General features: G+C 37.3%; 1 protein-coding gene across 5 annotated transcripts in view; it reads left to right on the plus strand.

Moving 5' to 3' along the window:
• The window catches only part of LOC134551067 (dynein axonemal heavy chain 5-like), a 152,061-nt gene that overhangs the window by 29,899 nt on the left and 96,081 nt on the right, over window positions 1–26,081 (plus strand). For 4 of the 5 annotated variants that reach the window (XM_063398183.1, XM_063398171.1, XM_063398192.1 and 1 more), the window contains 16 exons: window positions 514–717; window positions 3,915–3,995; window positions 4,079–4,483; window positions 4,631–4,749; window positions 6,403–6,539; window positions 7,591–7,753; window positions 10,217–10,328; window positions 10,653–10,781; window positions 12,209–12,417; window positions 12,512–12,665; window positions 14,907–15,173; window positions 15,371–15,499; window positions 15,901–16,116; window positions 17,732–17,878; window positions 19,444–19,616; window positions 22,477–22,655. In XM_063398183.1, coding sequence (XP_063254253.1) covers window positions 514–717; window positions 3,915–3,995; window positions 4,079–4,483; window positions 4,631–4,749; window positions 6,403–6,539; window positions 7,591–7,753; window positions 10,217–10,328; window positions 10,653–10,781; window positions 12,209–12,417; window positions 12,512–12,665; window positions 14,907–15,173; window positions 15,371–15,499; window positions 15,901–16,116; window positions 17,732–17,878; window positions 19,444–19,616; window positions 22,477–22,655 — 2,824 coding nt within the window. The remainder of the gene's footprint in view (window positions 1–513; window positions 718–3,914; window positions 3,996–4,078; window positions 4,484–4,630; window positions 4,750–6,402; window positions 6,540–7,590; window positions 7,754–10,216; window positions 10,329–10,652; window positions 10,782–12,208; window positions 12,418–12,511; window positions 12,666–14,906; window positions 15,174–15,370; window positions 15,500–15,900; window positions 16,117–17,731; window positions 17,879–19,443; window positions 19,617–22,476; window positions 22,656–26,081) is intronic. The other variant, XM_063398174.1, reaches the window with a different exon arrangement.

Raw genomic sequence — 26,081 nt, forward strand, 5'->3', positions numbered from 1 at the left:
ACATTCAAGTCCTGCAAATAAATAATAATTTATATATATATGTATATATATATATATATATAAAAGAGACCTAGGAGAGAGTGGACTGAGCTCTGAATGTTAGGTTATTTCCAAGCAGACAACCCTCCACTGCCTGCAGGACTTTCAACAATGGTCAAGAATGGGTATAGATTGTAATTCTACACTAAAGGAGGCAGAAAAACCTTAGCAGCTATGTAGGAGGAGAAAAAGCACAGTTGTATATGGTGCACATTTAACTGATGTAATTCAGAGATGATTAATACAGAGCTCTGCATGACAATTTTTTATAAAATCACCTTAAACACTAGAACTATAGCTCTGTAAAAATCCAAGCTGAGAATAGGGAGCCTCCCTGGACATTTCTCTGCACTTTCTGTCTGTTCTTAGAAGTACTTATTATCTGAGCCTCATTGCACATTTTGTAATTTAAAAATAAAAATGAAATCCCAAATAAACTAGTGAACATTTTTTTTCTTGTTTAATTTATACCAGGTTGAACAAGCTGTTGCTTTAGAATTAGGTGATGAGAGCAAACTCTCCAGGATGGTGGCACTGAAACCTTTAGACAAGCAGATCACTGAACATAAGGATGTAAACAAAGTGGTGATCCAACTAAATACAATTATTTTGTCTCTTAAACATGAAGCACTGGTTCTTCTGAAGAACTTTTCTGAATTTTCGGACATCTGGAACAAGGTTAATTACATGCTTAATATAATATGTTGCTGTGTTGTAAAATCTAAATACATTTTTAAAAGTGTTACAGTTGTTGTATAAGGAGTCTGTGCTCAGTAGGAAGCATTGGTTTCATGGTTTTTCATACACCAATTATGGATGTATCCATACACCCATAATTCCCCTGTCTGCTCCTGTGTTGACCAGAACTTGCAAATCTTTACCAATTAAAGTATCTAAGAAAGAAAGCAGAAGAACACAAAAGAATTTTGGAGCATAAACAAGCTTGTGCTTTCATATACTTACACATTTTTCTCACAGCATCTTGTCTGCATGTGTTATGAACAATAGTTGAGCAGAAGCTCTCAGAAATTGCAGACAGCAAAGCTAGTCTTGAATATTAAACTGACTAGTTCTTCTCAAGCAACCAATGGTGAAAGATACTTTTCTATTTCTTCACAAAAAAAGAGATGACCTATATCTAGGAAATCTTTCAGCAATGAGAAATCAAAGGCCGAGGCCGAATCTGGGCTGATGGAGTTATCTTTATGAGGAAGTGGGTCCAGTCACATAAATGGTAAAGCTCCGGGGAGTATTTTGTCAATAGATCCATGTCATGGGTTAGCACTGGCCAGATGTTAGTGCACCCATGAATATATGTTTTTTCTCTAACAACTCCTGTGGGATGTGATCAGGAACAGAGCAGAGCAGGCTTAAATCTTGAAAACAAAAAAAACCCACCAAAACTTTATTAATTACATAAGAACAGGGACAGAAATACACTTAAACACACACAGAGACAGAAATAAAAACTTCTTAGAACATTTTCTTCCCTCAGTTTTTACCTCCCCACCCATCACTTTTCACAGACCAACCTCTGGGTTTTAAATCAAACAATCACCACTCAAAAAAAACTAATCTTCAATTCAGCAAGGGAGAGAGGAGTCTCTCTCGCACCACAAACTGTTCTTCAGAAAACAGGGGTTCACCCCTTATGTGTTTCCATGTCACCTATAGCACCGCCCGGAGAAGTCTGCTAAGGTGACACTCTCTTTTTCCTATGTCCAGCGCTCTCACCGCTGTCTCATAGGCTACAACTACATACAGGGCTTTTTAAGGATGCTGCATGCCGAGCTCTCCCCTTTTTACCCAGGGGCCGGGGTTCCAGGAGCAGGTCTGCCCTGAGGGCAGAGGGCGCCACCTCACCCTCCCCCTCTCTTCTCTGCTCGCTCTAACTCTTCAAGTGCCAGTCACTGTAGCAAAAGCAAGGGCAGCTGTATCCACCCAAAAATGCAGTTTATGTTCAAAAGAGACTCAAGTTCAGTCCATGGCTGACATTATGCAAGAGAATTCCAGCTCAGAAGGCTACTCCTCTCATTCTTCCATCGAGTTCCTTCCAATCATGCTTTATCATCTCGGTCCCAGGCCGCTTCCCTCTCTCCGAAAACCACCAGTCATGAGAATCAATGTCTAAGAAAAGTTTCTTTCTGCCAAGCAAGGGTTAACAGTTTCTTCTCAGCAGGGTGCAGGCTCAGGCACTCCCAGGCTCGGCAACCCCCCACATGGCTGAGCACCTTCTCTCGGAGTTTGGGGGGGAGGAGGGGGGTGAGCACACACAGCAGGCACTTCCACAGTTTTCCACCCCTCCATCCTGGACGGGGCAGCTCAGTTCCAGTCCTGTTCCCTCTCTTCTTCCCCCCCCCGGGGGGGCTCCGGCTTACCTGAGCCGACCACGTGTTTCCCCTCCCCCACCCAGCCTCGTGGCCAGGCGGGGGAAGGAGACTGGAGACGTCTCTCTGCTGCAAACCCGGATCCGAAAAGAGGCCGAGCCCGCCCCTCAGACTCCTGCTTTTAACTCTTTGTGTCCTCAGAGGCGTGTCCAAACCTCTGAGTGACCAACCCAGGTGCCAGCAGAAAAGCTGATCACTGATTGGACTGCCCACATCCCCCTGGAGGAATTCACCTCCCCCCCCAACCACGACAATCCATCATGAAAGAAAACATTGTGTACATTCTGAGTAGTGAAATTCAGCTCTTTGAATGGACAGCTACTGCTGTTACCTATCAAAGGTGCTTTAGTCAGGCCAAGGAACAAGCAATCAAAACAAATTTTGTCTTTGAAACAGCTCACTATTTTTAACTTTCCCTTCCTAAGTCAACCCTTAAGTGACCTTGTTCCCACAGCTGACTCTTCTGTCCAGGCTGAGGAGGGCATTTTCAGCTCTTCATGGCTTCTGAGGTTCCAAAGCTTAATGCTCAGTTTGGCAGAGCTAAGCCCAAGCTGGTAGCCTGTCATTTCACCCAGAAAGTCCCAATCAGATTGGATGATGCTTCTTCAGATAGAATGATGCTTCTTTTTTACTAAAATCTTAAAAAACTAGTCAATTAACCTGCTCCTTAAGCTTAAAATTCCTCAGGAATCAGCACTGTTCCCCCCACCTTTATAATCTCTGTTGGACCATTGGGAACTGTTGCTGGTAACTCATCATTGACCAGAGAGGTGCAAACAGATTCTCAGGGATCTCACAGTGCAGACTGCAGGGGAACATTGCTGAGACAGGTGAAGATCATCTGTTTGTAGTTGAACCGAGAATCCTGAACGTTTCTTGAGCTGGTGACACTGGTTTCTCACCGCTGCAGAGACCGGCCTACCTTATGAAAAGGAAGGACGCTCCATGCTCTATTGCCTATAAACACTCTTCAACAAGCTAAATACCCTCCCTCACCTTAGATCCATCCTTCCCTGCCAAACCGTTTTCTTCAAATGGCCAGGAGGCCATCTGCACCTAGAAACTGCAGTTTAAAGATGCTGTTTCAGGAAGAGTGACAATGACTGAATGCAATTCCTCCCATTTAGAACCTATTAAAAGACATGAACTGCTCTTGTGGGGTTACAGACAGAAGGAAGACCCTCAAAATTTTAGCAGCTACGTAGTAAATTTTGTAGTAACATTTGGATGGATAAGGGATATCCTGACTTTTGTCAGTTTTTGAGTTATAGATTTCAAGCACTTTAAAGAGTATTATACAAAAAATAAGAGTCAGGAAAGACAGTTCAAGTAAAAGAATTTGTGCTTATACTAATTAATGCTTGCATCTTAAATTCTTTTAGAGAGGGAACATTTTGTGTTTGTACAATACACCAGGCAGCTGGGTACCCTGTAGGTTATTACAATATCAATGCTAAATAGTAATTAAAATAAACTTCTTTTAAGTAGGATCCAGAAGAAAAAGTGAAGGAATTTATAGATACTAAACCAACAATGGCTGAATTCCAATCTCAAATCAGATACTTTTCTGTAAGTATTTTATCTTTAATAAAAATGAGCTGTTCGGGTAAATTTCAGTGAAATTAAATGCTGAACAGTTGTATTTTTCTTAGCAATTAGAAATGCAAATCAGAGAACTGCCCAATCATTGTGCACTGCAATCAGTGGAAGTTGCAACAGAGTCATTGAAAATAGCTTTAATTCAAGAATGCCACTTAAGACAAAGAGCATTTGGATTAGCTTTAAATAAAAAGTCTGCCACAGACGTGGGTGAAATTTATTCATTCATTGAAAATGTTAGCAAGAGGTTAAGCAGACCTATCCATGACCTTGATGATGTACGGGAAACAATGGAAGCGCTGAAGGAGATCCGAGAGAATGAGATTAAAATTGACATGAAGGTTGGACACATAGAAGAATCTTATTCTGTGCTTCACAAATACAATCTGCTCTTTCAAGATGAAAATACAGAAAGAGGTGATGGATTGGCCTATGCCTGGAAGAACCTAAACACACAGGTATTGTAGTTGTGTTATTTCTCAAATCATTATTATCAGCTCTCTTAATGTTGAAATGATAAAACAAACCTATTTACCTAATTAATTTTTTTGTTTCCTGCTTTTGTTCTTCTATGCCTGTTTTTTTTTCTCTTTGTCTGCACATAGGCAAGACAGGCTGAGGACTTGCTGCTGAAGTTACAGCCAAACATGAAAACAGATTTACTGAGAGGTGTTCAAAAATTCCAAATTGATACTGCAGTATTTTGTAAAGAATATGATAAAAAGTGAGTGACCTGTGTTGCAATAAAATGATACTTCATTAGTGATTGTTTGAAAATGATGTATCTAAAGGGCTTCAGAAAATAAACACAGCACAGCATTGCTCTATATATTACACCTGAAAAACACCTAATTTTGGATTAATATTAAGTGGGTATACAGTCTTACTGTCCAAGATTCATTCCTGAATCTTCAGTGCTGGAGTGGTATTCCATAACATTTAATAGGTTGGGGAAAAAAAATAAATTTTCAATCCAGATCAAAATGTTAAGTTCTTTTTTAGTCTTAACTCAACAAAGTGCTTTGGGAGATGTTTAACAGTGAGGATTAAAGCAGTGTCGTGGATGTGACTGGAGATACCAGTTCTAGGTATATCTAAGTTCACTGTTACTGTTCAGCCTTACTTTTAAACTTTATCACTTTTGAAGATGTAAATTGTGGGATATTTGTGGTTCATTGGACACTCCTACAGTAGCAGCAAGGAAAGACAGACAGGATTTAGCTTGCTGTGATGCATTATGGCTGTAGGACAATACCTGACCTTTGAGGGCTTCCCTGCTCCTTTGGTGACAGAGGGCTCCCACGCAGCCCAGCTGGGAGGCCTCAGCAAGGCTGACACCCCATTCTATGGGATGTGCTTTTAAATGGAGGCTTCACTGCTGGGTCCTGACTGCAGCTCCAGCTCTGCCTCGTCTGTGCCTGCCCCTGGCCATGGACCCTGCTGAGCTGAACACGGGGCCCGGGGCACAGACTCACTGCTGAGGCTGACCCCAGTGCTGCTCGCTTCCCCCGGGCTGGGGAACCGGTCACCTTCTCTAGACCTGCCCCAGACCCTGGTTTGCTGACTCACCTTCCCTTCTTGACCTTGGTCCTGTGTAGTTATTGTGGCCTTATCTGAAGACCTGGACTGTCATTTAAGAACCTGATTACCACCCTGAGGGCCCTGCTCTTCCTGCTCAGGTTCTGTGGGATCATCTGCCTTTGCTGACTGTATTTCTGCTTTCGTCTCCTGGTCCCATTTCCCTTGTCAAGCAGCCAGCCTGCTCTGCTTTCTGCCCATCTGCCTGAATTTCTCTCTAGAAATAACCATGGCACAACAGAAGATGACAGAACTGTCGTCCCAAAATATTATGATGGGGCCAAGAAGTGGTCCCAGGTGTGAGATCTGGGAATTGCACAGTCCTACTGCTAAGATGTGCTCGTTAGGCAAAATGGTATTTTTTTCTCATATTTTTCTGACTACTTAATTATGGTTCTAGTGCAAACTACACAGTTTTCACTCCTGATTTAAATATTTGATAACTTTTCCTTTTTAAAATGTAAATGAAAATCATTATTAAAATTTGTTTTATAGAAGAAACAGGAAATAATGAAGATAAAACTTTTGCAGATCTTTAGCTATTTGTAAGATGTATATTAACACTGATGAATTTTTTATTAGAAAAGGAATTGGGCTTTCTTTCAGGGACTATTGAATATGAAATCTTGGTACACTGACTATGTGCTGCATTTTCTCTTTTAGTGTCTTGTGAAAATTTACAGGAAAAAAGTCAAAAAATATTACATAATGTTCATAAAGTATGGTTTGAGTTCTATTGTGCTTCTTTGTGAAACCTGTATGGTTGACAATTTCACTGAATTTGTTTTGGTTTTTACAGGGGCCCCAACGAGGACAATATTCCTCCCCATGAAGCAAGTGACAGATTACAGATCTTTCAAGCCAAATTTGATGAACTGTGGCGGAAGTATCTCTCTCTTTCTGGTGGGGAAGAATTATTTGGTCTTCCCATCACAGGTAGCTTCTCGGGGGATAAGGATACGTGTTTCTAGGCTATTAAATTTTTCTTGTGATTCCTGCTAAACACATAGAAATCTAGAAAAAAATTCAGAAAATTTCCTTGCAGTAAATTATTATAGTCTTTCCTATGAAAAGTAGATGGGTGAAACTGGTTCTCAGTGTGCACATACATAAACAGTAGGTGGAAAAATACTTCAGTGCTCTATGTGTCTCAGGGTGCAGATGCTTAGCTCTCTTGCTTTTTTGTTCTGAGCTAAGCACATCTCCTGCCAGTATTCTGCCCTGTACAAATTTGGGAAATGTGTTGCCAAAGTACTCAAATTGTCCCTGCTCCAGTTGCATAATGAATTCCCTTGGGCTCTGCACCTGATCTGTAATGTCCTTATGTCTCCTAGTCAGACACAGTTCTTTTGGAAGACTGTGGTGTGAACTACAGCAGAATGTCTGATAGGCACTTTAATTTGTGCATACTAAATTGAGTGTATTTTCCTGTCTGAGGACATGTGCAGTAATCCAAATATATTTTACTAGGAATTCCAAAAGATATGAGAGAATGTAAATAAAACATTTTTGTTATGGGTGTCCATTTAAAATACTTTTATTGTCTAATATATTCTATATATTTCATTTGAAAGTACACCCGTCATCCCCAAACTCTGCCTCTTAAGTAAATAGTGTAGACTGACTTAGGGGATATTTTAGTTCTTGTCTGAAATTATATTGTGTTTCATTGCCATTTCATCCACTTTTTCAACATTGTCTCCCTCAACTATAAGATTACATCTACTTCTACAGAAGAATCTTGATTAACAAAATCAGCAATCTAAACAATTACTATGCATTAAAATCTGTTGTTCTTTCATAATTTAAGTGGAAAAGTTTTTCTTCCCAGACACTATCTAGAAAACTGCAAGTCTGTTTTCATTCATTTATTAAATAACAGTATTAGAAATGCATTGATTCTTATGTTCATTAATACATTTGACAAGAATAGCTAATTAACATTTTAACAAGAATAGCTAATGTCCAATTTTGAAATTTGAAACAGAGTATCCTGAACTTCACAAAATTAAACGGGAACTTTCGCTGCTTCAGAAACTTTACAGTCTTTATGATACAGTTACTTCTAGCATCGACAGATACAATGAAATGCTTTGGAATGATTTAAATATTGAAAAAATTAACAGTGAACTTCTGGATTTTCAAAGCAAGTAAGTTTTTTTTGTTGTTGAAGAACATGCAATTTTTATTTCTAGCTCTGTTTTTTTAGTTAGATTGTGAAAATTGCTCTGAGGGGCTGAAGAAGGTTGGTCCATCTAATGCTCAGTGTTGGGCACAATTGCAGTGTGATGCAATATGCAGCTGGTTTGTGAGTCCCTTGAGGTTTGTTGGGGTATATTGAAATGGAGGCCTGTAGCTTATTTAATAAACAAGGTGCATAAACCTGTGTCAAGGTGGTTGTAATCATAAATAACTTTCAAATCTGATCTTAGGCAGTACCTTTTCAGTGATTTAGTTTACACTAATTAATTGTTAGTCCATGATATTAGATGAAATTTTGTACCTACTATTTACTTCTGCACATTTGTCTAAATTGTAATTGGTATTTCAAGAAGAGTAGATAGCCATGCTAAATTCTGAGGGGTTATTTATGAAGTTTGAAGTAATAATGTTTTCAACAAAAATCTGACTAAACTGTCTTTTAGTCATTAATTTGAAAAAAACAAGACACCCAACCCAACCTCTTTTTTAAAAATAAGAACAGTAAAAATGAATGTATGTGAAACATGTATGATTCTGCATTTGGACAATGTAAGCCTTCATCTCATTTCAGTAGGATTCTGGAATCTGCATTGTAGTCTTTTCTGTAGTTAATTATATTTTACAGGATGTAGGAGTTTTCATGCCTCCTTCTCCAAAACTCTGAATGAAGCCACTGCACAACGATAGATTTCATATATGTTTCTGTTTGAACTTCATGTGTGACATTTCTGTTTTTCCTCTCAAGTGTCAAGCTATATTTGGAGCAGTGTGACTACCAATAGGCAGTAAATGCTTTTTTTGGTAATAAAAGTCCAACCCATTACTATCCTTCTTTTGGCAGTTTGCTAGCATTATTGCATCAAACTTTCTTTTTAAGCACACAGAAATTGAAACAACATACAGGGGATACTCACAGAAATAGCTAAGGTGGTATGCTGTGTTATGAAAGAAGCAGAAATGCTGGGAATACAATTGCTGCTTTAGACTAATTGTAAAGAAATGCATAGCTCTTTAATTTTGTTTTATTACCTTTTAGAAATAGTATTATAATAGAGAACACAATCATGAAAAGAAAAGTTAAAAAAACCTCTGTAGATAAAAATAAATCCAACTGGAAAGAGATAAGAAGGAGAAATATTTAAAGAGCATTATAGAAGTTTATAGTTATGGCTGGAGAGAAGTTTCCCTTTATATTTTACTGTAATACAGTGTAAAGAGAATGTCCAGTAAATTTAGGACAGAAATGTAAACCTCATCAATAGAGTTTTTTAACATAATGTGCAGCTCATGGAATTTTCTTGTAGAAGATATTATTGAGACTAAGACAAAGGAAAAAGTTATTTGAATTTTTTAAAAAATTGCCATTTTCATTACCAAGCTGAGAGATCCCATTTCTAATAGCCATCCCCAGACAAGTTTATTAGGTGTTACTTGCTAAGCCTCAGTACAGAAGTAGGCAGGAACTGCCCCTTAAAGCCTTCTTGATACAAAGCAGAGTATCAATTTTCCATTCTGCAATGCTTTTCTCCAGCATATTTAATGCTATCTCCTGTTGGATTCAAGATGAAAGACTATAGCAGTTATTGTAATGCCATGACAGTGTGCATATGTTCATCTGCCTCTTACCAACAAGCAGTGAAGGATTTGCACATGTTCCAGCATTGTGTGACAGATCTGTCTGATTTTGAACTGTGAAAAATGGAGAACTTTTTTGAAGGAATTTGTCATTATGGGCATACTTTATGCAGCTTTTAGTTTCTGGAATTGAGCTGTAAGAGAACTGCTGTCAGTCTTTGGTCCGTAGCTTTGGCAGATGAAAATTGACATGACTGGTTTAGAAGTGAGAGGAACTGTGACAATTCACAGTACAAGAGGTTCTTAATTTTAAATTTGTTTTCACCTTAAATTGTGCATAAAAGAAAATTTTCCTTTGAATATCTTTCATACAAACCAGGTATGAATTAAGATTTGTTTGATTGAAACAAAAGTATTTTTCTCTTTTCAAGCAGATTAATTTCAGTTTAAGATGTACTTTTTTTTGTAGGAAAAATATATGTTGTTTTATTCTTTTGCCTCTTCACAAGATCAGGTAAATTTTCAAGTTTAACTAAAACAATGACACTACAGGAACTTAATTCCAGGTATGGGTTTGCACATGAAATTAGCTTCCTTTAATTCAAACTGCAATAGAAGCCAAACCATTCTAGTGTGATTTGTGCTGTCTTTAGCAGTGTTTCATGCCTGCAGTCACAAATGACCAGCTATATATAATATTGCTGGCTTGCAACTGGATTTTTATTTGCAGTCTACTGGTCAGCTCATTGAAAAATGACAATATATTGTACTATTAAATGGTGGGTGGTGATTATTAAGAATAAAATATTTCTTCTTTCTTTTTGTGCTTTTTAAAGAATCCGAAAGTTACCGAAGGCACTGAAGGAATGGAAAGCTTTTCAAGACCTAAAAAAAAAAAATGATGACTTCACTGAGAGCTGTCCTTTGCTTGAAATGATGAAAAACAAAGTATGTTCCGCATAATAATTTGGAGATAAGAGTCACTTGAGAAGCTCTATTGAAGGCCATGTTATATGAGTAAAAGATGCTTTTGTTAATTCTTTTTATAGATAAAAGCAGCTGTATTTATAGCAGAAAATTTGGTTAGGCTTAGTTATAGAAAAATAAAACACAAGGCTCTGTAATGTGATTAGAATAACCACTAATGCTTTCAGTGGAGTGGAAGTTAAGACTCTCGTATTTGTTTAACAGATGCAGTGCAAAAGTATGTGATCATTCTAGACCTGAAATTAACACAATTTTTAAAAAAAGCATCCCTGTGGACTTTTCTAGGCAATGTTGTCAAGACACTGGGAAAAAATTGCACAAGTAACTGGGCATCACTTTGATGTTGACTCTGAAAATTTCACTTTAAAAAATGTAATGGATGCCCCTTTATTGAAACATAAAGAAGATATTGAGGTATATGTACTTTTCTGGGTTTTTTTTTTGTGGGTTTGGTTTTTGGTTGGTTGGTTGGTTTTGGGTTTTTTTTGGTAATTATTAACTTGTGATCTTTGAAATCTTGTGCCTTTGAAATCTTGTTTCTAGTTAGCTTTGTATCATTAAAAACTAATTGGTTTAGTTGAAGAATTCCTTTGAAAAAGTGGAATTTGGTAGTTGATATTGGTTGATGGTTAGTTTATTTCCCTTTTATTCTGGAGAAGATTTAAATATGGAGATGGTGTTACACTAATCCTTCCGTAGGAAAACATTCATCTACAACTTCTGTTGTTTTAAGAGTAGTGTGATTGTGTCATGCTTCTGATTTAGGGTCTGCCTACTTATATATTTTTTTCTTCCCTTTAAATGTCTAACCAGAGAGAAAAAAATAGTTGATGTAAGACTGATCCTGTTAAGTGCTAAAAGTCCTTGGAACAAAGTAGAAGTGGAGGATATGGGATTAAAGAAGCATAAAGTTGTTTTGTATTTCAAAAGTGACCCTTCACAAGAGCACAGATAGATGAGAAGTCATATGGAGTGTGCACAAGCTACAAAGCCATTGTCTCCTCTGTTTTGGGGACAGAAGTTATCTAGCAAGTGCCTTAGCTTCATGCTTGTTACTTTTTGCAAGAACAAAGCATAGCTAAAACTAAAGAAGTAAAACCCCAGCAATTTCTATCTTCAGTTCCATGGTCACTTAGCTTAATCTGTATTATTTCCAGAGTAGGGACCTGTTTTGTCTTGTACCACAAATGAACATTTTTAGGGCAAAACCATGAAATCAAACCTCTGCTGTAGCCAATTCCCAGACAAGAGTTTAAGCCTTGTGAAACGTTCAGATTTCCAGCCTTACACTTCAGGAAACGCTTTAAATCTGGGATAAAATCTGATGTACAACTGAACTGGAGTTTGGGATCCAGTCTGAATGTTTGATCCTTTTCTCTCTGATGCAATAACCAACTTTCTGACAGTCCTCTCCTCACTGATCTCAAGAAGTAGCAGACAGGCACGTTGTCAGTCTACACTATGTTCTTGGAATATTTATTGTTTTTGATTGGCAGTGTTTATTTTCTTTAAACCCCTCTGTTAGTTTATTTGATTTCAAATATTAATACATACAGAGAGGCAAATTATTCCTGCAGATTCACTGACTCAGTGAATTCTCTGTGTGTAAGATGCTAGTAGTAGTGAAGATGGATTATAGTCTATTAAATGTAGCTGTTACAAGCAGTACTAGAATGTAATTTTCTTTGAAATATAATAACTTCGAGGCGTTTCAATGTATATTTTCATTAGCCTGAACTTACACTGAATTCAGGATCCAGCCAATACATGTTAATAGTCTTTATAAGTGTGTTTTATAATAGCCTTAGATGAATGTAATTTACTATTTTAATTTTACATAGGATATCTGCATCAGTGCTGTCAAAGAAAAGGATATTGAAGCAAAACTGAAGCACATCATCAGTGAATGGAATACTCATGCTTTCAGTTTCAGCCAGTTCAAAACTCGAGGAGAACTTCTTCTGAAAGGATCAGATATATCAGAGAAAATAGCTTTGGTGGAAGATAGCCTCATGATGCTGGGGTCACTGATGAGCAACCGGTACAAAACGTAATAAATGTACATGATGTATAAATCTAATCAACCCCCTAAGTAAACAATTACCATCTTAGGTCCTTCTTCCCTTTAACTCATGTTCATGCAGGTATAATGCACCATTTAAGTCCACTGTACAACAATGGGTTCAGAAGCTGACCAATACTGCAGAGATAATTGAAAACTGGATTACTGTACAGAACCTCTGGATTTACCTTGAAGCGGTATTTGTAGGTGGAGACATTGCAAAACAACTGCCTCAGGTATATTGATGTAAGATAACAATATGTTGTACCAGGAGATCAACCACATCACAGGGTTTATTTGTCAGTGCATATAACTCATGTAAGATCTGTGGGCTGTGCATAGACAGTTCAAGAGAAGCTTTGCCAGACCAGGATCTGTGTGGTTAAGTTGCTTAGAACTTGGTGAAACCTACAGGAGCACAATTGTTTGTAATTCAAGCTCAAGTGTTCCTGTCAGCATGCAATATTAGTGAATTAGTACAGGGCTCAGTACTGCTTAATGGCACAAAACTGATTTATGGCTTTTGCCATATGTACAAATATCCCTTTCTTCCTGTGTGCACATGTTTATAGGCTGTAAGTGTAATAATAGAATGTCAGATTTTGTATATGAATTCTGTACTTGCTAGGACTCAGTTTAATGAAGTCCCACAGAGAGATGCTGCCAGGCTTGGGAGCTGTACATGTGCTCATCTGTGTGAATCATTGCAATCTCTTCAAAAGGCCAATGACCTTCCAAGGTAGCAGCTGCACAAGAGCTAAGGAATGATCTGAATAGGAGAGAAATAGCAGAAAAAATATCATCCTTTTGTTGTGTCTCCTCATGAGGGGTTTCCATACAGTTCTAACAAACCACAGTTCAGTTGTGCTGGATCAAATGGTGTAACTAAACAAAACTGTTATTATTGGGAAATTATTAGGTATTAATTTATTTCAGGACACATAATTTATAATTAAAGGCTTAAAATATCCCAAATTAAGATTAATTTTTGTAAGATAAATAAAGCTTTCTTAATTGTTGTTTAGATAACTTATTTTGTTGTTGTTGTTGTTCACGAGTTATATTTATGTTGTTAGGGCTCATCAGAGAATCAATTAGCAGCTTGTGCTGATGAACAAATGCTGCTAAAGCTACTTCTTCCAAGGATGATATATATATGAACCCATATTCCAGAAAAAAAGAAATGAAGTGACTGTCTTTGATGAAGGAGGAGAAGGAACAGCTTGGTGGAGGAGTAATGAGGAGTGGGCTTAATTGCAATTTCTGGATGAATACTGCAACAAGTAACTGTTAGCATCTGGAAATTAACAAGGAGATGAATAATGTTCAGTCAACTTGAATTTGTTAGGAGCAAAATATGTTGAACAAATCTAATTTATTTTTAGGGTGAGCAAGAAACTCTGTGGATAGAGGAAAAACAGTGATTGCCATATATTTTGATAGGTTTTTTCCATTGTCTCTGATAGTACTACCAGAAAATGTGGTTTAGGTTGCTGGTGTGTAAAATGCAGAAGAGTGGAATACATAAACATCAATAACCAATAAGTAAAATATTGTATCTGGTTTTGGCCAAAGAAATCCACTGACAAATTTGAGAGAGCATAGAAGAAGGTGGTAACAATGAGGAACTATCCAGGAAGGATAAGGCACAAGAAAAAATTCCACAAACTAGACTTGTTTGACTTGAAGAAAAGGAAAAACTGAAGTGAAGAAGTGATAAGTTTTTTAAAATATAAGGGCTGTTCTCAGAAGGAAGGAAAAAACCTTGTTTTTGGCATCTGATTTAGCTTAGATATTAGGAGAAAGTCATCAGTATCAAAAGTTGCCTGGAGAGGCTTCTAACTCTCTGTCACTGAGCATCACTAAACACAAGACAAATACATGTCTTGGGTATGATCCTGCCATGTGACAGACAAATTGCTTTGGATCTGCTTTTGAGGTCTCTTCTAGCTCTCAGATCATTTATGATTCCATTCACATTTCATTTGTTGTAGGTGAGGAAAGAGTTTTTAATGTCAATATACCCAGTGTATAAAAATATTTATTTTTCAGGTTCTGGGTTGAGTTCCAGTTCCCTTTACCTACAACACTTGTAATGTGCAAGTGGGGCAGCTTCAGACTGTGTATACTGGTTTTGTTCATCAAGTGTTGCTACCAACAGCTTACATGACATCGTGTATTGCTGTTAGGAAGGCTATAATTTCTGAGAAAGCTGCTTTTTGAGTTTTCTCATGTGTGTTGGAATCCTTTAATGTGGAAAATTTTGGTGCTCAACATTTTCGGAGCTGTCCAATTGTACTCTCTCTCTTGCAATTTGAAATCTGGTCAATAATTAGCATGCCTATAAATATTCTTACATTAGTCCTCCAGAGAAGACTTGAACAGCGAAATATTAAACTCTTACCTTGTCTGATAGAATTATTTAATTTTTAGAATATGACAAGAAGAAAAGCTAATGCATTTATCATGTACTTCAGGAAGCCAGAAGATTCCAGAACATTGATAAATCGTGGCAGAGAATTATGCAGAGAGCCCATGAAACATCAAACATTGTGCAGTGCTGTGTTGGAGATGAGACTTTGGCACAGCTGCTGCCACATTTGCTGGAACAGTTGGAAATCTGTCAGAAATCACTGACTGGCTATTTGGAAAAAAAGCGATTAATATTTCCAAGATTTTTTTTTGTGTCTGACCCTGCACTTCTGGAAATCCTTGGTCAAGCATCTGATTCCCACACTATTCAGGTACAAGGAATAAAGCAATAGTGTTCTTATGGTCGATATTACTAAATGAAGACCGTGGTGGATTTTGTTGTTTATTTGAGAGAATTTCCTTCACTTATGGAAAGATTTACAGAGTATTCTAATACAGCATTTAAAGACAAAGTAAGAATGCCATATCAGATCAGTTTATGGAGGGTTTTTTTCTGATTCTATTGTAGGCACATTTATTAAGTTTGTTTGACAATGTTAACCGAGTGGGATTTCATGAAAAAAACTACGACCAGATTTTATTGTTTGAATCTCAAGAAGGAGAACGGGTCAATATTATTGAACCAGTTTTAGCTCAGGTAATGAAAGTATATATTGCAGTTTTTCATGACTTGATTTAAAGTAAATTTATGTTTTAGAGGCCAACAGTATAGCATCATGCTATTATTTGACTAGCTGAATGAAAACCTCCCAATGTGAGCAGCAAGAACAAAGAGTAGAAGGGACAGGACATTTGTGTCAGTTTGTAACGATTGCTTTACCTGCTTTCTCAGCAGTACTGCTGTGAAGTGCCAAATCCATCACATATCTCTAGAAGGGCAGTGGAGCAGAAAGAGGAAAGGAATATTTTAAAAATTAGAGAATAACAAATATGGACATGGGAGTATGAAGGACTGGGGAAAAAAGTCACGTAGAGCTCTTGCTCCTTGTGAATTATTCATAAACTGATTCGCTAAAAGTACTTTCTTGTTTATTTCAGGGCAATGTGGAATTCTGGTTAGGTCAGCTGCTGAATGGGATTAGGAAAACAATCCACTCCATCATTAGACAGGCATCATTGGCCATTAACGATTCAGAATTTAAGATGTATGACTTTCAGGCAATGTTTCCTGCACAAATAGGACTTCTGGGAATTCAAATTATCTGGACCAGAGATGCAGAGAAGGCACTGAACAGTACCAAAACAGACAGAAAGGTAGTATTTAATGAATCTTTGGGGATTTATTAAAAGCATTGTTTGTAGCAGACATATTGTGAAAAGTTAAAAGTAACATGTAGGAAAAAAAATCACAAAGTACTAGTTAATTACCCAGAATAACAAATAAACTAACAGGAAAACAGAATAATAAAAAACGTGTTAAGGAGTCACACCCCCTCATTATCCCCCAGCATGTGCTTTAGAATTGTTCCTAATCCCACTGTAATTTTCTCTGTTGTTTTGTTAGGGCAATCATCTTGGGAAGGGACAATTTCTTAGTTCAGGAATATGAGGAATCTTATCCTGCTACTTTCATCAAATGTGGAAAGAAATAAGAGCTCCTGAACTTTGGGGAAGTAACTGTGCTTTGTGGACATTGGTCTACTCTATCCAAATGTATAACATCCTTCAGTTGATGGGTTCTTTTTTTAGGGAAGGGGAAGAATAGAATCTGTTTCAGGAGGTGTTGGTTTAATCTCAAACACGTGGAGAAGATGCTGTTAACAACCAAGGTGCTATTCCTAACAATGAATCTATGAAAGAAGAAGGAGAAGGTGTGAACTAAAGGGTTGCACCATTAATCAGTAATATGCAGTGAGACTGTACAAAGAACAAGTAACAACACCCTACCATAAAAGTAAATGCAGGGCAAATTCCATGCTGTACTTTGATACTGCATGAAAGTAAGGGCTTAGACTGTGGAGAAAACCATGTACTGCTACATTTTCTGCATTGCTGAAAGTTTAAAAAGGGCATAAACCTGCTTTTAGTCCACTTTAGTTCATAGAATAACTAGGTGCAAAGATTCTTTTGCATTAACAAGAAAACAGCTTTTGAGTGTTTTTTGGACTGAACTGGGTGTGTGTTTGGGGGATATGGAGGTTATTTAATTCTCTGTTAGTTTTAACAGTGTTTTTAGCACTTTTTTTCAGCAAACTGTGTGTTTTAGGCTCTGCATGTATTTACAAAAAGCTGGTCTTATTGTTCTGTCACACATTTGGAACAGGTATAAATGAGCTGCTCTTTCTTAAATCTCAATGCTTTTTGTTGTGTACCAGGAGTGGCGCTGGTAGAGGCTGATGTTATTTACAAAGTCAGTATTGTACAGTCAGTATTTGTGGAACTTTGTAACAGATTTGGTACCACAATATAAATTATTATTTTAACATCAGCATCTAAAATTATAGTATGTTTCCCCCCTCCTCCAGTTAAAAGACATGACAGATCTTCAGGTTCCTGTTCTTCCTAAAGAGTAGATACAGTTTGAGCTGACATATACTGCCCAAAATAATTGACTGATGGTTCTGAATATGTGCAGGAATGCAGTCAGCTGAAAATGTATAGTAAAAGGAGCAAGAGTCTTGGAATAAAATCTTAAGGCGTGACCTGTTCATCTAGCTGTAACCTTATTGTACTCTGTTGGGTAAGAATGTATGAATGGAAGGTGGCCTGCAAATCCAAATTTAGGATTACAAGCCTAATAAATACAAAGCAGAATATAGACATTATAACCCTGGATGTTTTAAAATATTTTTTTTTAATTTTTTAATTCTAAATGTTGGAAGAACAAATGGTGTTTGTGTTAATATGATCACTCTTGCTTGTGGAAAAGGTAATGCAGATGACAAATCAGAAATTCTTGGAACTTTTAAATGATTTGATTGACATGGCAACACATAATCTGACAAGAATGGAACGCACAAAATACGAAACTTTAATCACCATTCACGTGCACCAGAAGGATATCTTTGATGATTTGGTAAGTTTCAGAAAACCATCAAGGGACTTTCTGTATGGAAGATCTTGCACATATAAAAAAAATTATAATCAAATCTTAGAATCCATTCTCTTTGAGCTCTGATGTTACTGCTGTCATAGAGCATATCAGATTTAGTTTGATTTAATATAGATGTGATGCAGTGAGAACAGTGAATTTTTATATAGGTGTGTTCATGGGTTTCAACTTCAGTTTTTTAAATGGTTGTTTATCTCATCATGCACAAATCCACTGTGGGCAAAAGAGTTTAACTTTTAAAATTAAACTATACTCTCAATTTGAAGATTTAATGCATTATTTGATTGAAATGTAAATGTAAAAAACTCCCTTAAGTATTCCTGTCAATCTTGTGATTTCTGATCCAGCCTATGTGTTGAAGTAAGGTAATAATTATTAAAAGGTAAAAACAGTGAGGCTTCATATATTTGAAGAGGATAGCAACAATAAATATAACACATATTTTGATTTTTTTGATAATTGAGTTGCCTCAGGCTTCCTTTAGATAAGTATGTTGAATAAATGAAAGCCTAATTATAAAAATGGAAGTAAAATAATTTCCAAAGGGCTTGAAAGATGCAAAGGTCAATAATTCAATACTGATTGCTTAAATAATGCATATATGTTAGGAAGCTAAAAATTAAGGGCATATGTAAAGAAAATAGGAAACAATAAAGAAAAGAACTGAAATCTAGAAAGAAAACCGCTGGCTTCTAAGATAAGCATGGAGTTTTATCCTCTGCCTGTATTTTTTAATTTATCTTCATAACTATTTTCTTAATTAATGTCATATTATAATAAAATTATGGGAAAATGGTTAAATTTGTAGGTCCTGTACATGAAATAAAAAAGTCAGGAGCAAGTCCAAAACTGGGAAAAGGATTGTTAAATGGTATACGTAATAATAGCCTTCACTCTTCAAACATTCTATTCTCTGTCCAACACAACCTTTAGTAAATGAGATAAATGAGAAGGAAGTGCCTGAGATTCAGAACCTCCTCTTCACCTTGCACTGTGTTTGCAAGGCCAATAACCAGGGCAACATTTTCTGGAAGAGGCCAGTGAATTTGAGATCCAGTGTCAATAATAATGAATCTATTAATTACCACAAATCTAAATATGTGTGTGGCAAGTTCATACTGAAAAATACAATGCCCAAACCCAAGCACTCAGACGTCTATACCATGCATTCAAATGCTGTCCACAATTCAATATTTCTGTGAGTAATGGTGCAGTTACCATGCAGGACAGCCTGTATCGTTCATTTTTTATGTTTTCCATGACTGCTTTTCAATATCTCTGTAAGACACAATTCATAATCTCTGCACCCAAACCAGAGGAAAATGAAAGTGGACAGAAGGTTCAGAGCATGTCGTAGGACAGGTTTGAAAAGATAATTCTGGATGTCTTGACTCCTGACAGATTCTGTGCTCATTCTTCAAGGTCATGAATTTATATGAAGTAGACTTTTTTTTTTTTTGTGTAAGGAAGTTAGGATTAATTTGTTACTGATTCATTTCTGTATTAATGATTTTTCTTTTCCATAATAGGTCCGTATGAACATTAAATCTCCATCTGACTTTGAATGGCAAAAACAATCTCGATTTTATTTTCTTGAAGACTTGGATAAATGCATTATCAAAATCACTGATGTGGAGTTCACCTACTGTAATGAATACTTGGGCTGTACAGACAGACTTGTTATAACTCCCTTAACTGACAGGTATTTATAAAAGGAATGAAGTGCATAATATTGGAGCAAAGATTGAATTCCTTTGACTTAATTCTTTTAACTTTCATGAGTCAGAATTACTTAGGTTGCACTGCAATGCTGCAATATCGCTGGTGAACAGCAGAGGCCAGTGCTTCTATATTCAGCTATTGAAAGCTGGTTGAATTTGAGTGTTTGCTTGAGTTATATGATCTGTGATGGGCATTGAAAAACTTACTTGTTCTCAAGACAAATATGCCTGAACACCATACACTTCACCAGCCTAGACAGATTCAATCTAAACACCAATATATTGCTGCTTTCCATAAGCAAGTAATTGTGTGAGAATTTGGAATTACAGCAAGTGACTAATTTGAACTAATTCTGTAGGAAAAAGCAGTAACTCAAGACATAGCATTGCATAAATAGTGCCAGTATGGCTTTAAGCAGGGCCTATGGAGAATTTCAGGACTACAAACACAGAGAAACTCTGAGGGCAATCAAAAGGAGAAGGTTTTATTGCTGCAGTGTTAGCTATACAGCACTGTATAAAATTCATTAGATGCCTATTTTCCTAAAGTGCTGGGTTGGTGCTTCAGCTAGGCAAGAGGGAGATGTATTTGCTGTGCCAGAGCTTGTTCTTTTATATGTGGATTCGGTTGTCAAAATACTTTGCATGTTTCAATAATTTATAGACTTACAGAATGGTTTGGATTGGACGGGGCTTTAAAGATCATCTAGTTCCAACCCCCTTGCTTTGGACTGGGACATTTTCCACTAGACCAGTTTGCTCAAAGCCCCATCTTGAGTTAATGTTGGAATTTTCTTTGCATTCTTTGTGCTACTAGATTTTATTTAGTAATGAAAATTCAGATATTTGCCTATTTCTGAATGAAACTCATTCCCTGTGAGCTGTTTAAGAAAGCCAAGCCTCTGCATGTGGATACCTGGCATTTAATAATTAACACACATCTCCTAAATTCTATGTTATGCACCTTACTCTTCCTATGTTAGATAGAGGTTTGTTTGCATCAGTGCACATACAGTTGATCACTGGCTATGGCAGCATGAACACACTGGAAATATTTTTACCCACTGGGAGAACCAGTATCAAGAAAATGTTGTCATTCAAAATTTGTTCACAGAATTAAAATGCAGTCAGGGAAGTGGTTATGGCACCAAGCCTGCCAGAGTTCAAAAGGCATTTGGACAGTTTTTAGGCACGTGGTGTGGTTTTTGGGTTTTTCCTTCGCAGAGCCAGGAACTAGACTGAAACAAGAGCTAGAGCATATTATGATTCTACAAGGTGTTGTGTCACACAAAATTGAAAATTAGCACAGGGTGACATGATTGAGGAAAACAAGCCTTTTAAATGAGTTTAAACGATAATAGAAGTAACGACAACAACAGAAAGAACAGGCATATCTCTCTTTGGACAAACCTAGAAGAGCTAAAAAAAGCTGCAGGGATTGGAGGCTACCCACTGTCACATGCTGAAAAGGTATTTGAAGCAGAGATGTTTCCTGGTGTTACCATGGGAAATTTATGTACCTAAGCAATGTTGTGCAAGAACAGATTTTTTTTTCCCCTTGTGGGCTTTTTGTATTTTTGTATTTAATACTGCCGCATTGAACTGTTTGATCTGAAATATTTCAGGTAATGGTGTCTTTGTTCCATTAATCAGCTTGTAGTCAAGTCCTGTTTAGCTAATGATTTCATGTTCAGAGAGATTCTCTAAGCACATGATAAATACACACAGCTGGTAGTACATTGCATTAAGATAATGGCACTGAAATTGAATGCTCCTACGCATCATATCTGACACAGTCCATATGATGGCATACACCAAAAATGAAGTGACAGGTCTACATAGAATCTGTGCTATGTATTCAGTTTGTCCTTACCTCGTTTTCAATAGCAGAATTGTTAGGAGTGGTATTTTTTATGTGTTAAATGATGGCCTGTTAACTGATCACTGAGTAGTGAGGTGATAAAGCATTCTTACTGCTGTTATATTAGAATGAATATTCTATTGTTTCATAAGAAGTCATACTAGGTACTATCATTTGGGATTTTTTCCAGAGCCCATTTTATCTCCCCACATATATCATAAAGCTATTGAATTTCACAGTGCTAAAATATGTTTGCTGTGATTTTGGAGCATTGAAGGTTAGAACAACAGGTTTCCTTACACCCTTCAGTAACATCTACACCATCTGGGAAGGCTGAGGTGGATTTCAACCCAGGATGGAGGCTGAAGCAGAAGATGATTGCAGGACTCAGGGATTCCTCCTCTTTCTCCAGTGCCCATTGCAATCTTTGCTCTCATCCATTGTCCTCCTGGAACGCAAAGACCTCACACGACTGGCAGCACTGCTGTGGTTTGGTGTGCTGCTGTGGAAGTGTCAAAACCACGAGGTGCTTCCAGCCTCTGTGCCTTCCTACTGCCAGATCAGAGAGCCCATCATGAGAGCTCTGGCGAGACAGTAGGAGGGAGGGGGGAAAAGTCAGAAATCCAGTAGCTCTGGGTGCTGCGGAATGAGGCTGTAATGGAAGAAGGGTGTATGATAGTCTGAGAAAATCACAACACTACAGTATTTTGGTATTCAGCGTTTAGAATTGGCCTGTGGATTTCCTGGACTGTCGCAGTCATGGCTGCGCTGGATGAGCGTTTTTCTGCAGGTGGAGCAAAGCTGGTCCTGGTAATTCAGCTTCACAGTGTGCCAAGGGGGAGACTGAGTACTCACCACATGGAAATACATTTCTGCCCCCTTCCCCAGCTCTGGATAATACATCTGCTGTGGTTGCATTGATGGACTTCAAGTAATTAATGGTAGGAAAAGATTCACAGAGCTGTTTGTTCTGTCTTTAGGTGTTACATCACGCTGGCACAGGCCCTGGGCATGAGTATGGGTGGTGCACCAGCAGGACCTGCTGGGACAGGGAAAACAGAGACAACTAAAGACATGGGCAAATGCCTGGGAAAGTATGTTGTTGTTTTCAATTGTTCAGACCAAATGGACTACAGAGGACTTGGTCGTATCTATAAAGGTAAGAAAATACCTACTTTATTCATTTTAGAGTTGTAAGGTTTTGCCCCTTCAGTAGTGAGTTAGCAGTGATTTGGAGTGCATTTTCATCTCTGTTTCCTCTTATCTCCAGGCACTCATCAAATTTACCTGATATTTGATTTTAGTTGATTTTTCCCTCTTTCTTCCTCCATGTTTCCGGTACTTTTTTGTTTGAATATTCTTTACTATTGTTTTCCACCTATGTCTTCTTTCTTTTTGCCTGTTAATCCTTTCTACTGTTTGGGGGTTTTTTTTAATGCCTCTGTCCCACCCATCCCATGTGGAGAGGATTTATATTTATTATTTGCTATTTTTGTGTTGAACAAGACAATCAAATGTGAAGCTTAATGATGTACAAGGCAGGGAAATAAGACACTGCAAAGTGCTGCAGTGTCTTATTTAACTATAGGACTCTTTTGAAACCAGGAGTCAAACTCTGATATTCTTCATGATTAGCAAAATTTTGAATTTAGTTTTGCAAACAGTGATTAGTAATCCCAAATGTGTGAATTTCATGATAAAGTCTGTTTTATTTTATATAGCTGCATTTGTATATGCACTGACAGACCACAGAGTGCCATCATTTTCTGTGAGTGGTGAGCTTTTAACTATAACACAAGATATCATAACAAAATTTTCACTGTTTGTTGTGATACCTCCTGAAGGCTAAAATATAATATTTAGTTTCAATTAAGAAGCCAACAAAGCTAGCCACGATTTTTTAAACAGTTTCTGAGCTAGAGACTGAACTACCTATGCCTGTGAATACCTTCAGTTAAGGTCATGAGTTTGTCAGAGCACCTCTTGTAACCCCCACAGATTGGGCCAAGTTTTACTGCACATCTTTTATCGTGTGTGCAGACCTTTAGTGTCACAGATTTATTTTGTTCATTGTTATTAGACAAAAGAGGCTTGGGATATCTGAGTATGCTCATAATGCCAAGCACAGTTCTGCTGGGTGTCTGCTGTACCCGCAGTCATCAGTCTGTAAGGGAGATGTCAGCCTTTGTTTCTCCTTGCAGTGGGTTTGTCTGATGTCACCAAGCTGTTGTCTTTCTTCTTCTGCTCTACTCCTTCTGTGAGGATGTTTGTATCTCTTTATGTAAACACCTCTTTTCCTGAATCCATGGTGATTTCACTTCTTTGCATTAAATGGTTTGTGACTTGTGTCAGTTCAGACACCTAGTTTCATATCCTTGCCTTTTTTCTGTTTTCTTATCCTGAGCACTTTGGTAACTTACCCTTTCCCATTTCAGATTGAGGCAGTAGTGATCATTGCAGCTTGTCATTGCTTTTCTTTTATTAAAACTGGCCACAATTTCTATGTCTAAAAGCACAAGTTGAGTTTTAGGGCTCAGCTTTCTTTTTCTGTTGTTTTTCTATAAGCTGACCATTTTCCATGTAGTATTGTCATCATATGCTACAGAAGCAAAGTAATACTGTGTAGTGTGTCCTTCTCTGGTTGCCTCATTTAATGGTGTGCTGGCATTCAATATGAGCTAGAAAAACTGTTCATAGAACTCATCTAATTGCTGCTCAAGCAACCATGATGCCTGTGAGTGCTTACTTCAGTAAATTTGCAAGTGAGATCATAAGTTGCTTCTCAAAGAATTTGCCTGAGAATTAGGTAATAGATCCAGCTGAATAGGGCCTGAATAGGGTGGCATTTTTCAGCATTTATAGGACTGTTGTGTGTCTGGGAGTAAAAGTAAGATTCTGTTCTTACAGTCATTGATGCTTTCATTTGTGAAAGGACATTTGAAGTCAGTTGTTTTGGACTTAGTGTCACTGCTTGGAGGGGCCTTTTTATGTCCTTAAAACATCTGCAGCTTCTTGAAGAGCAGATATACTGAAGTTAGGGAAGGAAATGAGCTCTTTTTGATTTAATATATAGGTCAAAGTTAGTTCAGATAAAGATTCTTTACTGCACATGAGGTCTATAATGGAAAAGAAGGATAGTTCTTAGCTGTAGAAGCACTTTCATACTGATTGATAAGAAAGTTCTCATTAACATATTACACACTTCAGTTCTCACAATGGGAAATTTTTCAGAATTCCACATGTCTGTGCTAGGCTTGGTGCTTCATCACCAGAGTTTCCATACCCAAACTTTTCACTTTGTGTGGTGCTGCGGGTCAAGTCATCAGACATTATCATGTTTAGTAGTGAAGAGAAGAGAGACAGGGACAGGTGGCATAGTCCTGTCTGCAGGAATGTTTCCAGACTTCTTCTGTAAAGACAAGGTGTTTCATCTTCAGAAAAAAGAAATACAAAAATATAAGATAACTAATACAGCATATATTGTATACTATAAAAATATGATTTGAAGTTCTTCTGGTTGGGTCAGAGCTGAGGTTTGGTCTTCCTGTTTCCCTGTTTCCATCTGTTTTGTTTTTCTGTTTGACTCGAGAGATTCATAGGCAGATGATTTAGTTTATATGTTCAAGGCTGTACTTTGATAGTTTTGTTTTTCAAATTAGAACAAAAATGTAGATTCAGATAGAACTTTTCACGTGACCTGGACCAGAGGTAACCTGAGAAAATACCAGGGGTGCAAGTGGGAAGATGAATTTTCAAGTTTTCTCTTATATCAACTTCAGTGTTGAAATTTTCCATGAATAGCAAATCAGGGATACTTAATCACTGTTCCTGAAACCTGTTGGTGGATGCCCTTCAGAAAACCTTTTGTCTGTGGTTGCCTGTACATGAGTATAAAATTTGTGTTTGCTTTGGTTCTGTTTTCTGTAGTCACAGTCAAACACTTCCAGTCTTACCTGAAGTAACTTTTTTTTGTGATTTGGTATTTAATGCAATATTTAATGTAAGATTTTTATATTTATGTTAATTCAGAAGGTGAATACACAAATCTGACATTCTGTAAAGCATTTCAGGGCCAATGATTACTTTTTAGTTTGCTGCTTTTTGGTTGCACTTTGCCTAGACACAGCTTTGTTTCAGTGACATTTCCATTGAATTATATCACTATAGCTCTACTTCTGTGTAAAATCTGGCAAAAAAACCTGTGGGAAAATTCATTAAAAGAGACATGGCACTGCATTGCAGACATGAATTTTTTAGTCTGGGAGCTGATAGCTATTCTGTGAGATTCTTTTATGATTTGAGAACGAGGTTTGTAGGATATCTGGACTGATAGGGGCAGGGGTGATGCCACATTTTTTAGATACAATTAAAGATCTCTTTAATCCTGTCCTTTATTTTCTGCTTTTACTCAATTTCTGTATTTGATAGCCATCATATTTTGAGCATGAGAACAGAATTTAATTCACAATATGACAAAATTACATTGTCTCTGGGCTGTTTTGCAGCAGAGAGTTTGCTTGCTGTGCCTTTGCTTGTGTGTGTGTTTTTAGCACGTGTATTTTTTTTCCTTTTTCAACACCACCAG

This window comes from Prinia subflava, chromosome 1 (assembly GCF_021018805.1).
Source record: "Prinia subflava isolate CZ2003 ecotype Zambia chromosome 1, Cam_Psub_1.2, whole genome shotgun sequence".
Classification (NCBI taxonomy): domain Eukaryota; kingdom Metazoa; phylum Chordata; class Aves; order Passeriformes; family Cisticolidae; genus Prinia; species Prinia subflava.